Below are 16,915 nucleotides of genomic sequence, written 5' to 3' on the forward strand. Positions count from 1 at the left end.
GGGGAGAGGAAGAGGTTCAGTGCCCAGTTTTTGGGGGAGGGCAGCAGTCAGTCGTTAGGGTTTATGGGAAGGGAGGGATCAGTGCCCAGATTGAAATGAGGGGAAGGTGCAGGTCAGTGTACAGGTTTGGGGAAGTGAATGTCAGTGCCCAGGTCTGGGAGAGACGGTTGGGAAGGTCAATGCCCTGATTTAGGGGAATGGGTAAGTGCACAGGTTTGAGGAGGTGAGGGTGCGCTTAGTGCCCAATGGGCAGTGTCCAGATTAAGAGGATGGGAGGGGGGGGGGGGGGGTCTGTGCCCAGGTTAGGTGGATGGGATGGGGTAGTGCCCAGGTTTACGGGAATGGGAGGGAGCAGTGCCCAGGTTTAGGGGGATGGGAGGGGGAAGTGCTCATGTTTGTGGTGGGGGATGGTCAGTGCCCATGTTTAGGGATCAGGGTGATGGGGTTGGGAGGTTAGTGTCCAAGGTGTGAGTGATGGGGGCTAAAGTCCAGTTATAGTGGTGGAGTGGGAATCAGTCTACACATTTTGGGGGTGTGGATCAGTGTCCAGGTTCATCATGGCGGGGGGGGGGGGGGGGGGGGGGAGTCATCTCCAGGCCTATTGGTGGAGGGGGGTTGGGTATGGGGTTGGTGGTGGGGAGAGATGGTCAGTGTCCTGGTAAGGGAGAGGCTTCAAAGTTAAGTGAATGTCTCAAAATCTCACTAAATCGTGTCATGAAAGGCAGATTAAGAAGATTGACTACAACAGAGTTCAATTTTAAGAAAACCCTTAAAAGAGAGTTAGAGAGGCAGAAAGGTTAAGGAAAATAATTCTCTAAATTGTTGCCAATTTGCACCGGAGACGCCAATAATGGTGCTTCTTTTAACTGGATACTAATAAGACTGTTATTAATGATGATATTGCCTTTCAGAGTCGCCAGGTATCAAACGATACCACCACAAGGTTTAGCCGAATATCGATCAAAGACCAGTTAATTAGTTCAAGTTCAAGGATAGTTTCTTTACACACACAAGAATTACTTTGACATGCCACATAAAACACTACAAGCTAAATTACACCTAACACTACAACAACCTGTACTTAACTTCAGGCACTCGGCTTTATGCAGAGGAACAAGGCCTTTGTTCGGATCTGGCATGGCTGGTTCTGAAGAAGTGACTTTGTTTCTGCTGGGTGATGCACTATCAATTACGACGAGACAAGAGTAGAGTGTAATCGAGGCTTTATTACGCAGAAATGTGTAGCCTCCAGCAGCTGCTGCTGAAATGGCTGCAACTCGGAGAGCCCACACATTTATACTCCGCCTACTGGGCGGAGCCAGCAGGCAGGGATCTACCCCCGTACCTGTAATACAGGAGCCTTACTGTAATACACCTAATATGCGATAAATACAATACAACAGTGTTGACTACCACATTCACCCCTTGTTAAAAAAGAGTCCAGTGGGGGTGTGGAAGACTATTTACATGCAGATGTTTAACATTTTAGGAAAAGTTTACAAATTCAGGCGATCGGGCGCCTTGATCCTTTGTTGCTTGCGCCGCAGTCCCGGTGGCGATGCAGGCGTCGGTTCGGTCGCCGGTGCCTCCAGGAGTGTGTCGATCTCATCTTCATCCCCGGGTGGGACCAAGGGGAGGATGGATTGTCCTGGAGCGGGGGCTGTGGTGAGATGCGCTGGGGGGATGTAGGGTGGCGCCAGGGCAGAGGGTGGTTGTGGAGACTCAGTTGGCACCAGGTCCCTGAGGGAGATGGTGTCTTGGCGGCCGTCACGTAGGCGTACTGCGGGTTCGTGTGAAGTAGCTGTACCCTCTCGACCAACGGGTCCGCCTTGTGGAGCCGCACGTGCTTGCCGAGGAGAAAGGGTCCTGAAGCTGTCAGCCACGTTGGGAGCGAAACCTCGGAGGTGGACTTCCTGGGGAAGGCAAAGAGATGTTCATGGGGGGTTTCATTAGTCGCAGTGCAAAGGAGCGACCGAATGGAGTGAAGGGCGTCGCGGAGGACCTCCTGCCAGCGGGAGGCCAGGAGATTCCTGGACCGTAGGGCCAGCTGGACGGTCTTCCAGACCGTCCCATACTCCCGCTCCACCTGCCTGTTTCCCCAGGGGTTGTAGTTAGTTGTCCTGCTCGAGGCAATGTCTTTACTGAGCAGGTACTGGCGCAGCTCATCACTCTTAAATGAGGATCCCCGGTCGCTGTGGACGTAGGCGGGGAAACTGAACAGGGCGAAGATGGTGTTGAGGGCTTTGATGACGGTGGCAGACGTCATATCGGGGCATGGGACGACGAAGGGGAATCTGGAGTATTCGTCAACCATGTTAAGAAAGTACGTGTTTCGGTCGGTGGAGGTGAGGGGCCCTTTGAAATCCACGCTGAGGCGTTCAAAGGAGCGGGAGGCCTTTACCAGGTGCGCTCGGTCTGGCCAGTAGAAGTGCGGTTTACACTCCGTGCCGACCTGGCAGTCTCTGATGATAGCCCTGACCTCCTCGATGGAGTAGGGCAGATTGCGGGCCAAAATTGCTAACACCTCCTCCTTGTGAACCTCAATCCCATCTAGCCTGGTCGACTGTACCTGAGTATTCTCCTCGACAACATTGTCTTTCTCCAGTGTAAACACTGACGAAAAATATCCATTTAACGCTTACCCTGTCTCCTCTGATTCCACACACAACTTTCCACTACTATCCTTGATTGGCCCTAATCTTACTCTAGTCATTCCTTTGTTCCTGATATACCTACAGAAATCGCCGTGCAGTGTCCAGATGTCGGTCCACTTGTGCGCTGGCACATGTACCTCGGGGTAGGGCATTGGGGGACTCATTGAGCTTACCGGGGTGATACAAAATCTCGTAATTGTAGGTGGAGAGCTCGATCCTCCACCTCAAAATTTTATCATTTTTGATCTTGCCCTGCTGTGTGTGGTTGAACATGAAGGCAACCGACTGTTGGTCAATGAGGAGAGTGAATCTCCTGCCGGCCAGTTAATGCCACCAATGCCGCAAAGCTTCTACTATGGCTTGGACCTCCTTCTCGACGGAGGAGTGCCGAATTTTGGAGGCATGGAGGATGCGTGAAAAAATGCCACGGGCCTGCCTGCCTGGTTGAGGGTGGCGGCCAGAGCGACGTCTGATGCATCGCTCTCGACTTGGAAGGGGACTGTCTCGTCGACTGCGTGCATCGCGGCCTTGGCGATGTCGGCCTTGATACGGTTGAAGGCCTGATGAACCTCGGCCGTCAGTGGGAAAATGGTGGAGTGAATGATTGGGCTGGCCTTGTCCGCATATTCAGGGACCCACTGGGCGTAGTACGAGAAGAACCCCAGGCATCGTTTGAGGGCCTTGGGGCAGTGGTGAAGGGGGAGTTCCATGAGGGGGTGCATGCGATCGGGGTTGGGCCCTAGAACTCCATTTTGAACCACATAGCCGAGATGGCTAATCGGTTAGTGCTGAACACGCACTTCTCCTTGTAGGTTAGGTTGAGAATTTGGCGGTGTGGAGGAATTTGGAAAGGTTAGCGTCGTGGTCCTGCTGATCATGGCAGCAGATGGTGACGTTATCCAGGAGAGAGTGCCGTTGCGACGGTGCCAAAAGAGACCAGTGTCTCTTTTTATCCTTCGGGGTTTTGTGCTCCTTTGGGCGGTCCTTAGCTTTGGACCCAATAATTCAGCAGGCTTCGATTACTGCCTTCGATTTTAGCCAATAAAGGGGCGGGTGCCTTGATAGCTGGGCGAGTCCTGAGCGGTCATTGACCTTGGCTGTTTAGGCTTCCTGGGTGAAGGCAGTGGCACCAATGAGTCTGGATCTGTATCTGATACCTGAGTACAGGTCTTTTGTTCTGGGGAAATGGGCCATTAGAATGCAAATTGGCTCGGGGTTTCTATAGTGTCTGGTTATCTAGTCCAAATATACACTTAAGCTCTGAGTTCGTCTGGATCCTGCATTGGCCATATTTCCCGTGATTCTTTGCAAGTGGCCATGTTTCCCTTTGTAAGTGGCCATCCCAGATGGCTACAAAATGGAATCGAGGTGTCAGAAGACATGATCACCAATGCTGGGTGAAACATTAAAAAAAAAATTTTTTAGAGTACCAATTATTTTTTTCCAATTCAGGGGCAATTTAGCGTGGCCAATCCACCTAACCTGCACATCTTTGGGTGAAACCCACAGAGACACAGGGAGTTAAATACTTTTTTTTGGAAAGTGGCATCATCGGAACAAATGTGACGGAGACACAGGGAGAATGTGCAAACTCCACACAGACAGTGACCCATAGCTGAGATTGAACCTGAGACCTCGGCGCCGTGAGGCAGCAGTACCAAACACTGCGCCACCGTACAGCCCCTTTGGTGGGCGAAACATGAGAGAAATCAAGGAGCCCAGTCAGACGAATGGGGACTTCATTGGGGAGTTCATTGGAGAAATTGGGGGGCAATGGAGCTGGAATTGGTCAGAGAGCTTGAGGAGATAATAATAATCTTTATTGTCACAAGTAGGCTTACATTAACACTGCAATGAAGTTACTGTGAAAAGCCCCTAGTCGCCACATTCTGTGGCCTGTTCGGGTACACAGGGAAAATTCAGGATGTCCAATTCACCTAACAGCCCATCTTTCGGAACTTGTGGGAGGAAACCGGAGCATCCAGAGGAATCCTACGCAGACACGGGGAGAACGTGCAGGTTCTGCACAGACAATGACCCAAGCTGTGAATCGTACCTGGGACCCTGGTGCTGAGAAGCAACAATGCTAACCACTTGGGACCACGCAGGAATTGAGGTGAGTTTTTTAAAGAGGTGATTATGATAGTATTGAAAGAAGGCAGCAGCTCGTGAAGTGAAGAATTAATTTACAGTATTGGATTGCAAGGTGGCTTGGATGGGAAGTCTGATGCTCAGCTGGAGAGGTGTTGAGGGATCAGGACGTTGGTCTAATGGAGGAGGTGAACCTGGAGATGTTAAGGGAGATATTAAAGAAATATTGAATTTAGGATGCAAATGGCAAGGGGAATGTTGGAAGATTCAGCTTAATTCCACATTGGGATGAATGACAACCAGCATTGCTTGATTGAATCTCTGCTCATCTTTGAAGGAAGGGCTTTTTGTGAAAAGCACTAGATGGTCAGAAAAAAAGCAAAATCTGAAAAAGTGAGCAGGGAGGCTGCAAGAGAAAAAGAACATTAGGTGTGAGCAGGGAAAACTGCAGGGTGAACAAATTGACCATGCACATTCTTTATTTTTGTAACAACACTGGGACACAACTTAAATAAAAACAGAAAGTGCTGGAAAAACTGCAGGAGTTCTGGCTCCATCTGTGGAGAGAGAAACAGAGTTAATCTTTTGAGTCCAATACTGTTTGGCTGTACAGATGAAGAAACTGACTGGCTCAATGAAGCTGCATTGAATGAGTCTTAGCTGATCCAGTGGAGTTTTGAAATTGAGGAGTTTGATGTATTATGGATGATCCAGTGGAGTGTTTTTGAATTTGAGGAGTTTGATGTGTTTTAGATGATTCAGTTGAGTCTTGTTGAAGTTGAGCTGTTTGAAAGCTAATCCAATGGAGTTTTGTGGAAGTTGAGGAGTTTGATAGCGGATCCAGTGGTGTTTTGTGGAAGTTGATGAGTTTAAAAGTGGATCCAGTGGAGTTTAGTTGAAGTTGAGGAGTTTGAGAGCTGATCCAGTGGAGTCTTGCGGAAGTTAAGGAGTTTGCTAGCTGATGTGATGGAGCCTTGTACAAGTTGAGGAGTTTGAGAGCTGATCCGGTGAAGTTATGTGGAAATTGAGGAGTCTGAGAGCTGATCCAGTGGAACTTGAAGAGTTTGAGAGCTGATGTGGTGGAGTTTAGTGAAAGTTGAGGAGTTTGAGAGCTGGTGTGGTGGAGTTTAGTGAAAGTTGGGGAGTTTGAGAGCTGATGTGGTGGAGTTTAGTGAAAGTTGAGGAGTTTGAGAGCTGACCCGATGGAGTTTGGTGGAAGTTGAGTAGTGAAGTGTAAGTTGTTGTTGGCGGGCTCCCAGCATGCTCCACGTTATTAATGGCGGCGCTGTCTGTGTGTGTAGGGAGGGTGAGGATTTAAATGTCCACCCTGCAGCTTTCCTGAAGGTTTCTGAGTAACTGCTGACCGGGACCTTTTGCCGGAGTGTTGCAGCCATGCGGGAGCTTGTTAGCCTGGTTTTGCTGTGTTTTTGCCGGCCTGTCTGCGGGGATGAGCGCAGTGATGGTGAGGCCGCAGCTTCTCCCGATGCTTCTCATTGCTTCTTATCCCCCCGGTTGACCCACCTCGACCTCTAATTTCCTTCTCCGACAATCTCCCTCGTCCCCGGGTATCTCTCACCCTTGGTTCAGTTTGTTTTTGAAAGATTGCAGGGGCGCCGGGGGGGGGGGGGGGTCTCTCTATTTCAGTGAATACAATCCGATTAATCTCGGTTCGGTTATTCCAACAGGATTCCCTCATTATCAAATCCAACTTGAATAATTCTTCTCCCTCTGCACTTTTTGGAAGCCGAGCTTTGATTACTGTTTGTGAAGAAATTCCTCTGAAGTGGTCCTGGCCCGGGCACCACTGTGAAATCACACCCTTTCCCGACCTCCTTTTTTAAATTTAGAGTAACCAATTAATTTTTGTTCCCATTCAAGGAGCAATTTAGCATGGCCAATCCACCTAACCTTTTTATTTATTTTTTTAAATTTAGAGTACCCAATTCATTTTTTCCAATTAAGGGGCAATTTAGCCTAGCCAATCCACCTGCTTGCACACCTTTGGTTTGTTGGGGGCGAAACCCACGCAAACACGGGGAGAATGTGCAAACTGCACATGGACAGTGACCCAGGGCTGGGATTCGAACCCAGGTCCTCAGCGCCGTAGGTAGCAGTGATAACCACTGTGCCATGTGTCGCTCTTGCCTGACCTCTTGCCTCGTGTTGATGTTCAGTGTTTGCTTTTCCTGTACCGTTTCTCTACTTCAGTGAGATTTTCATTCAGTTTTCCTTCAGTAACAACTTGTATTAATCGAGCACGTTTTCATATAGGGACCCGTCATAAGGTATCCAAAGTATGGATGCCAGCATTGGAAATAGAATCCCTCCGGTGCAGGAAGGAGGCCATTCAGCTTGTCGCACCTGCACTGATCCTCTGAAAGAGCACCCAAAGTATGCCCACACCCGTGCCCTATCCCTGTAACCCCCACCTAACCTTTGGAGACTAAGGGGCAATTTAACATGACCAGTGCACCTAACCTGCTCATCTTTGGACTGTGGGAGGAAACCGGAGCACCAGGAGGAAACCCACGCCGACACGGAGAATGTGCAAACTCCATACATTCACCCTGACCAGAATTAAACCCGGATTCCTGGTACTGTGAGGCAGCAGTGCCACCCACTCTGCCACTTCTGAATGGTGACCACGCTCTTGGTCAGAATTTTAAGAAGGCTGTTAAAGGAGGAGAGACAGAAGCTGGTGCTTCCACGGAAGAATTCCAGAGAGTTTGACCTTGATAGCTGAAGGCATGATGTGTAAAATGAGGTTAGATTTAGAGGACTGGGTGGTCTGGACAGAGTTGTGTATAAAAAAAAAGGAAGTGTGAATTTGAAAAAAAAAGGAAAATGAAAATCGCTTATTGTCACAAGTAGGCTTCAAATGAAGCTACTGTGAAAAGCCCCTAGTTGCCACATTCTGGCGCCTGTTCAGGGAGGCTGGTACGGGAATTGAACCGTGCTGCTGGCCTGCCTTGGTCTGCTTTAAAAGCCAGCGATTTAGTCCAGTGTGCTAAACCAGCCCCATGATTACAGCACATCAGTACATTTCAAAGGGCTTTACAGCCAATGAAATAAATGTTGCAGTCACTGGTGAATGGAAACCGAGCAGCCAATATACACATGAAGAACAATAAAATAATGTCTAGGTAATCTTTGTTAGAGGAATAAATGCTAGAACTTTGGGGAGGTCTCTTGGCATTTGAGGTTTTTAATGTCCACTTGAGAGGACACATAGTCTTAGTTTAAAGCCCAATATGAAATATAGCAATTTGAGTACTGCAAAGGCGGGATGTTTCAGGGAATGATAGAGGCTAAAACTGAATTTAAGAGCAAGTTTGAGAATTTTGAGTCTGAGCCATGTAGGTTAGTGAGGTTGTCGGTGATTGATTCCCGTACTCTAGTGACTCGTGCCAATGTTTTGAATGAACTGACATTTACAGAAATTTTTATTTTCTTTTCTAGTTCACATCTTTGATACCTGGAACTCCTTGCAGAATTATGCGTTATCGTTGTGGCATCTTAGACACTACGTCTACTCGACCATTGTTGTTGCCATAGGAGTTTGGGTAGCTGTTGAATTCTTAAGCAAAAATCACAACAAGGTAATAAATCTACAGAGTTCTGCATCTGCAATAGAGGCAATAAAGTATTGAAATCGTTCTCCCCGTGTCTGCGTGGATTTCCTCCGGGTGCTCCGGTTTCCACCTACAGTCCAAAGACATGCAGGTTAGGTGGATTGGCCATGATAAATTGCCCCTTAGTGTCCAAAAAAGGTTAAGAGGAGTTACGGGGATGGGGGGGGAAGTGAGGGCTTAAGTGGGTCGGTGCAGACTCGATGGGCCGAATGGCCTCCTTCAGCACTGTATGTTCTATGAAATGTAGGTTTGTGTCTGCAACTCTTGCTGGAACAGAATCTCACAGTTAATGTGAGCTGCTGAGAGAAGGATTTCACATATCCTTATTGACAGGTTGGGGTGTGAGCCAAGAGAAAATGCTCCCCGGACAGGCGCCGGAATGTGGCGACTAGGGGCTTTTCACAGTAACTTCATTGAAGCCGACTCGTGACAATAAGCGATTTTCATTTCATTTCATTTTCAAGAGTGAAGATAATCTTGGATGAGACTTAAACCATGAAAAAATAAAATAATAAACATGTATAGAATCATAGAACCCCTACAGTGTAGAAGGAGGCTATTCGACCCATCGAGTCTGCGCCAACCCTTTGAACAATCACACTACCTAGGCTCCGTCCTAACCTGAAACCCCACCCTAAGGGGCAATTTAGAATGGTAAATCCACCGAACCTGCACATCTTTGGATGTAAATGGTTTATTGTTACAAGCCTTTAGGTACTTTTATGTTAGTTAAGTTCCAATCACTTTCCTTTTAAAAAAAAAATAAAAAAATTCTTTGTATCAAATTATTTTGCTTATTTATTTTATTTGTTTTATAAATTTAGAGTACTCAATTCTTTTTTCCAATTAAGGGGAAATTTAGTGTGACCAATTCACCTACGTTGCACATCTTTTTGGTTTGCGGGGGTGTTATCCACACACACACTGGGAGAATGTATAAACTCCACATGGACAGTGACCCAGGATCGAACCCAGTCCTCGGTGCTGTGAGGCAGCAGTGCTAACCACTGCTCCACCGTGCTGCTCTAAATTATTTTGTTTATGTACAGAAATGCTTTCTGTTGGCCGCATATATACAATATATATTTATTTGAAGTGCACTGGTTCTTGCTGTTAAACAGTTTTGTGTGAAATGGAAATTGACTCCATGCTGAAAATATTTTGAATAGCCGAAAGAGGACAGCATTGTGCCAAAAGTAGCAAAAGAAGTCATTCAAAATGGGCATTTAGCCCAAGAAGAAAAAGAAGTTCAAGTTGCTGGGGTGAAGATTTTCTTTGGGTCTCAGACTGGTACTGCTGAGGTAAGAATTTTAAAAATGTACATTTTTACTTTCATTGAGCAAGTTCCTACACCGTTTCTCACCAAGGCCCTATACAGCTGCAGTAAGACATCCTTTTTTCTGTAGTCAAATCCTCTTGGAATGAAGGCCAACATATCATTTGCCTTCCGAACTACTTGCTGTATCTGCATGCTTGCTTTCAATGACTGGTGCACTAGGACACCAGGGGCGGGATTCTCCAACCCCACGCAGGGTCAGAGAATCGGCCGGCAGCGGCGTTATTTCCGCTCCCGCAGGGTTTTTAAATCTCCCACCGGCCAAAAACCGGCGTTGTGCAAATCCCGCCGGCAGCCTCTGAAAACAGCTGGCGCCGGCGGGATTTCATTTTTTTTTTAGTGTCCACAAATCTCCGGCCCGGATGGGCCGAAGTCCCGCCGACGTGGCCACGGGTCACGTCGGCGAAAATCACAGTTGCTTTAACAGTTGCACACACCCCCCCCCTCTCTCCTCCTCCCCCCCCTTCCTTCCTCCTCCCCCTTCCTTCCTCCTTCCCCCCATCCTCCCCCCCTCCTTCCTCCTCCCCCCCTCCTTCCTCCTCCCCCCCTTCCTTCCTCCTCCCCCCCCTCCTTCCTCCTCCCCCCCCTTCCTTCCTCCGTTAGTGGGGGGGGGGGGGGGGGGGGTGCGGCGTTGGAGGGGGGGTGCGGCGTTGGAGGGGGGTAGGGGTGGTGAAGGGGTGGTGAGGGGAGGGGATTGGGGTAGGGGCAGCTGCGTGCAGAGGGGGGGCGACGGTGCGTTGGTCCCGGGCATCAGTCGCCCCCCCTCCTCTGCACGCCGCTGCCCGCAACCCCCCCCCCCCCGATGCCGCAACCCCCCCCCCCCCGATGCCGGAACCCCCCCCCCCAAATGCCGGGTCTGTCTCTCTCCTCCTCCTCCAAAAAACGCCGGGTCTCACCACTTCCGCAGCTGGTAAAACTGACGCGTATCGCGTCAGTCAGCTGCTGGCCCTTCCGGGAACGGAGATTGCCAGCTTAAAAGAAGGCCCGGACGCCGGAGTCATGCACACCGCTTTATCCCGCCGGAAATGGGCGTCTCGTCGGTCCGCGGAGAATTTCGCCCCTTGTCTCTTTTGTACGTCAACATTTCCCAATTTATAGCCAATTAAATAAGACACTTCCACTGTGTTTCTCTGCCTGAAGTGGATAACTTCACATTTACATTGCATCTGCCATGTATTTGCCCTCTCACTCAACTGGTCTAAATCACCATGAAGCCTCTTAACACCCTCATCACCACTGACGATTTTCTGTCGTCCACTAACTTGGAAATATTAATTTTGGTTCCCTCATCCGAATCATTGAATATTGTGAATAGCTGGTCCCAAGTACCGATCACTGCGGGACCCCACTAGGCTCTGCCTGCCACTTCAAAAAAGACCCATTTATTTCTACTCTATTTACTGTCTGCTATCCAATTCTTGACCCATGGCAATATATTACTCCCATGAAATTTAGTTTTGTGCACTAACCTCTTATGTGGAACTTTATTGAAATGGGACAAACAAGGATCAAGAGGCCTGTCAATCACTGTGGTGGGGACTTCTTGGTTGAGGATAAAGGAAGGCAAGAGAAGTGCTGGTGTAGAAGGTTACATCAACAGCATAGATGCAACGGAGATGGAGAAATTGTAAAAATGGAAGAATCCTTACAGGAACCAGGATGTGAGGAATTATAGCCGAGGTAGCTGCAGGAGTCAGCAGCTTATAGCGGATATTTGTTGTGACCTCTAGTTTGCCTTCTACTACCTTGGTTGTTACAGGAAACAAGAAAAAAGTTGCTGATGAATCATAGCACTCAATCCCTAACGATTAGTATACAAGGGACCCAGACATGAGATGATGAAAAAATCAGTGGCAGAAAATTTTGGCAGCCACAGATTCAAAGTTAGCTGTTCCTTCTAAATATTCTACACTTCAGGCCGTTTCAAGTACTCTGTTGCAAAGCTTCAGAAATTAATTGTGGTCTTACTCTGCCACGCCTTTGCAACCTTCTGGAATATGACGCAGCTCACCTGCTTCCTCTTGTGAATATGGATTATTGTGCAAACCCTTTTATTTTCCACCACCTGTGACAAAGCATTCAACCGTCACACTTTTCTGTATGAATTTCTTTCTAAATCCTTTTGTCTCAGTCGCCCCATCTTCAGAAACCTTCTCAAACTTTGTCTCTTTAATCCTGCACACTCCTCTGATTGCAGCTCATTCTAATTCGCATTTTGGGATACTTTTGTATGCTAAATGCATTTGTAATTAATTTTACTGTGTGGTGTATTCCTTAAGGGGAGAGTGTCCACCCTGTGTTTGTCAAACAGGAATTCCACACGTATATTTCTCAGAAATTTGATTTGGATACTCTCCAACATATTTTTTTCATTTAATCAGACTGATTGCAAAGGGTGGGGGCTGGATATTAGAAGACACTGCTCACTCGCAATGCTGTGACTTGAATTTGAACTGATGTTGCTGTGGACACAATGTGGATTGCTGATACTAGTGCCAGACAGAGCCCTTGCAGAGCACATCTTTTAAATTTTGATTTCCTAAGGGTTAAAAAAAAAATTTGTATTCCAGAGGTTTGCCACAATCCTTGCAGATGCTGTACAGAAACATGGATTACCTGTGGAAGTTGTTGATCTGAAGGAGTATGATCCAGATGAAAACCTGGTTGATGAGGTTAGTTTTTTATTGGTTAATTTCTGTTCTGTTACTAAAAGCCTTGGTAATATATGAAATTGGGTAACTTAACATCTTAGTCATTGCATTGCATGGGGTAAATTGGATGATTTGCTACTTTATACACAGGAATGATTACTCACCAGGGTTGTGGGTTTCTCAGTGTATCAGATTCCTAATGTCAGCAGCAGGCACCAGTCTCCGAAGAATATTCACTATTCCATCAACGTGACTTTTTTTCATTTCCTATACCTGTCATCCTGTTGCCATCTGAGTGATATGGATAATTAATTTTAAATGAAGATAGATTGTTGCGTTGTAGGAATTTTATTGAGACTGCTGCCACTCATTTTATGTGAAAGGACTTTCATCACTTCAGTCAGGGCTGGATTTGAACCCAGTTCCCAAAGATGGAAGGTTGCTTTAATCCACTGCATCAGTCCATACAAAAAATGTTGTACTATGAAGCATAAATGTATTCTGCTATGGTGCAGTTCTGTCTCTTTAGAGCTGCAACCTAATTGTGGAGCAAACAGAAATTTGCTTGGTTCAAAATCCAATTGTTTTGTTCGAGAAGTTTGCAGGTTGGAGTGGCCTTGCCACTTTCAGGCTGTAAGTTTGAAGAACAGGTTTGAAGCCTTTTTTTTATCATGAGATTGCGTTTTACATCCGTTTGTGATTTCCATCTCGTACACATTGTTAAAAATGTTGTTAATTGTTCCTGGGATTATTAAGAGATTGCATGTTGCTTTGATCATACAAACATAGGAAATAAGAACAGAGGTTGTTAGGCCATTCAGCTGCTCGGGCCTGGTTGCCGTTCAATCTGATCTGTTTGGAATTCCACATTCCCATTTACCCTGGTAATCTTTGATTCCTTTGGCTAACAAGAATCTATCAACTCTGGCTTAAAAATATTTAATGACACCGCCCCTCTGAAGCAAAGTTCAACCATCTGAGAGAAATGAAATTTCTTCATCCCTATCTTAAAAGAGCGACCCCTAATTTAAAAACTTTTTAAATCAGAAAAAATGATCATTGCTAATGAATGATTGGAAATAATTATTTCATATCTTAACTGTATATTGTACTCATCATCAGCTTTAGCTCTGACTTTCCTTTTACTGCTATTGAACTGAAAAAATGCAGATTTACTTTGACCATCATCCCTTCTGTGCTATTGCATTGAGCGCTTTGTAACATTTAAACATTTATGACTTACTATTCACTAACACCAAATCTGAGAGTTTGGCTGTATTGAAATAATTTCTGCATCTTGCATCAAACAAAAGTAAATATGCTTGCAGTTATGTTCTAATAATGCAGAATATTGTTAGTTTTAATTATATATAGCTGAAATTTATGTGGCTATATTTATTTTTTATTCTACTTTTCTGAGATGTGTTTTGAAATAAAGTCCAGATAGCTGTAATTATTGGAAAGTTTCCCACAATCTAATCGTTGCCTTGTATTCTTTGCAGACTCAAATTCTGAGTGAGTCTAATAAAAAAGTTAATTAATGATGGTAGATTGGGGAGAATGATGGGTGGGCTGAGGTAGTACCACAGAAATCTATTTTATGATTTCATCTTATTGAAAAAATATGCTTTATTATTTGTGCAGGTAGACAGTAAAACTATCTGTGTATTCATGGTTTCCACATACACTGATGGACAACCAAACAAAAGTGCAGCCTGGTTTTGTAAGTGGCTGGAAGATGCAACACATGACTTTAGATATGGAAAAACCTACCTCAAAGGTTTGAGATATGCAGTATTTGGCTTGGGCAACTCTGTTTATGTGAATCATTACAACACTGTAAGTATATAGTCTTTGTTCCTGTAACTGCTCACGGTTCTGCTGCATGGCTACAATCTTTTATATAAAAAAAATTCCAATTACAGGACAATTTAGCGTGGCCAATCCACCTACCCTACCCTGCACGCAGCCACAGGGAGAATGTGCAAACTTCATGTGGACAGTAACCTGGGGCGGGGATCGAACCCAGGTTCTCTACATCATGAGGCAGCAGTGCTAATCACTGCGCCACCATGCTGCCCTGGCTACAATCTTTAAAGATGTATACAAAACACTTGAGCTATAATGTGATAAGAAGCACTGCCTTCTGAGACTTTATTGCAACTTGACCCGCGCCAGTGGCTGATAGAAGGGCGGAGCGAGGTTCACGTAAAGCATAATCATCAGCACAGACCAGTTGAACAACACAACCTATTTCTGTGCTGTAGATTCTGTCTAACTGTGTTGTCAAGATCTAAAATTCTGATCTAGTTTGCAAACTTTAGTTGATTTTCCTTGGTTATACTCAGTTATGTTACTTTACAATGCATTTTAATCTGTTTATCTGGAAGTTATGTTGGAATAGGAGTTGAAATTCACCGCAGACATTCATGAATTTGAACTAAAATAAAATCAAGCTGAGATCAATAAAAGTGACCGTAAAACTGTTAAGATTGTCGTCAAAACCGAACTGGTTCACTCAAGTCTTTTAGGGAGGACAACCTGTTATCTTTACCCAATTGGCTGCTATGTGACTCTAGTCCCATGTGTGGTTAACACTTAGCCATCCTCTTAAGTGCCCTAGCAAGTCACTCAGTTGTATCCAACTGTACAAAGTGTGCCAAAACGAAGGGCAACTAAGCATGGACAGTACACCCCAGCCTTGCCAGTAGTAGCCACATCCTGAAAATGAAAACAAAACACATGGGTGTATTTACGTTTAAGTTACATTGATCACTGAACGATACATATTTCAGGGACTGGGGTGAAATGGTCCTTTCGAGTCACATGTACTGTTCAGGTAGCATGGTGGTGCAGTGGTTAGCACTACTGCCTCACTGCGCTGAGGTCCCAGGTTCGATCCCAGCCCTGGGTCATTGTCCGTGTGGAGTTTGCACATTCTTCCTGTATTTGCGTGGGTTTTGCCCCCACAACCCAAAGATGTGCAAGTAGGTGGATTGGCCACGCTAAATTGCCCCTTAATTGGAAAAAATGAATTGAGTACTCTGAATTATATTTTTAAAAGAGTCACAAATACTGTTTTCCTAACCTAAAGATTCCTTTTCACATTTACCAATGTAGCTAAACATTGCTTTTTATTTTTATTGCAAAGATTGAAATACTCTTTCTATTGATGCCCTTCTGTATACTGCAGTGGAGTAGTGAAATAACCTAGTGCAGCTTTAACTGTACTGTCCTTTTCCTTTACCAGGTCGGTAAAAATATTGACATGTGGCTGTGGATGTTGAGTGCCAGTCGTATTATGACCCGTGGAGAGGGTGATTGCAATGTGGTGAAGAGCAAACATGGCAGCATCGAGGCTGACTTCAGTGAATGGCAAACCACATTCTTGAGCAGACTGCAAGCACTCTGCAAAGAGGAAAAAAATGAATGTAGTGGCAACTGCAAAAAGGGAAAATGCAAGTCCAAAGCAGAAAAGCATAACGAGGAATCCAGTCAGAACGAAGAAATGCCAGAAGAGATTAAAGATTACAGTAGTGAAGAGGTAACGTAGATCACATCAAAGTGATCGACAAAATGTACAGATGTGTAATAAATGCTCACTTCTCCTCCATCACTTTTTTTAAGGAGAGGATGCATTCAGCTTGCATCACTAAACCAAGTGGCTTTCCCCATTTTCTGCTCACTGCAAAATGCCTAAATTGGGTGGAGTTCTAAAGCCTATTCATCTTAATGTAGCTTGTTAGATGTTTAAGGGCACTTCCCCACCCTTCCACCCCCCCCCCCCCCCCCCAAACACCATAAATGTGGGAAATGTGATCTCTGTCAAACTATCATGTGGCTTCTGTAATCAGTGTGCTATGCAGAGGATCACTAGTAAAAACCAATGCAATGTGTTTTATGTTTCAGTGAGAGTTCACTATCCAAAATTTTCTCTAGAGACACTTCCATGAGTACTCTGAGATGTGGATTCTCAGGCCCTGGGGATTTATCGACCTCCAATCCCATCAATTTCCTAAACACCATTTCCTTACTCAGTGATTTCCTTCGGCTCATCATTCTCACTAAACCCTGTGTTCCCCAACATTTCTGGTACGTTATTTGTGTCCTCCTTTGTGAAGACAGAACCAAAGTGTGTATTTAGTTGGTCAGTCATTTCTTTGTTCCTGTTATAAATTTCCTGGATTCTAACTAACTTTTGTCTTCACCTATCTTTTTCTTTTCACTTAAGCTTTTGCAGTAAATTTTTATGTTCCCTGCAAGCTTACTCTCGTACTCTATTTTTCTGTTCTTAATCAATCCCTTTGCCCTTCTTTGCTGAATTCTAAACTGCTCCCAGTCCTCGGGTGTACTGTTTTTTTCTGGTCAATTTGTATGCCTCTTCCTTGGATGTAATGTTATCTCTAATTTCTTTTGTAAGCCATGGTTTGGCCACCTTTCCTGTTTTATTGTTGTGCCAGACAGAAATGAACAATGCCCTCTTTGAATGATTGCCATTGCGTATCCACCGTCATCCCTTTAAGTAACGTTCCCCAATTCATCAAAGCCAAC

The 16,915-nt window shown here is 45.6% G+C and overlaps 1 protein-coding gene across 1 annotated transcript in view; it reads left to right on the plus strand.

Annotated features, from left to right (window-relative positions):
* Positions 1–5,982: 5,982 nt before the first annotated feature.
* The window catches only part of tyw1 (tRNA-yW synthesizing protein 1 homolog (S. cerevisiae)), a 154,524-nt gene continuing 143,591 nt past the window's right edge, over positions 5,983–16,915 (plus strand). Inside the window, exons 1-6 of the mRNA XM_038814048.1 lie at positions 5,983–6,207; positions 8,205–8,344; positions 9,547–9,678; positions 12,284–12,385; positions 14,009–14,203; positions 15,615–15,908. Coding sequence (XP_038669976.1) covers positions 6,138–6,207; positions 8,205–8,344; positions 9,547–9,678; positions 12,284–12,385; positions 14,009–14,203; positions 15,615–15,908 — 933 coding nt within the window. The 5' untranslated portion in view covers positions 5,983–6,137. The remainder of the gene's footprint in view (positions 6,208–8,204; positions 8,345–9,546; positions 9,679–12,283; positions 12,386–14,008; positions 14,204–15,614; positions 15,909–16,915) is intronic.

The sequence above is a fragment of the Scyliorhinus canicula genome, chromosome 12 (assembly GCF_902713615.1).
Source record: "Scyliorhinus canicula chromosome 12, sScyCan1.1, whole genome shotgun sequence".
NCBI classification, from domain to species: Eukaryota; Metazoa; Chordata; class Chondrichthyes; order Carcharhiniformes; family Scyliorhinidae; genus Scyliorhinus; species Scyliorhinus canicula.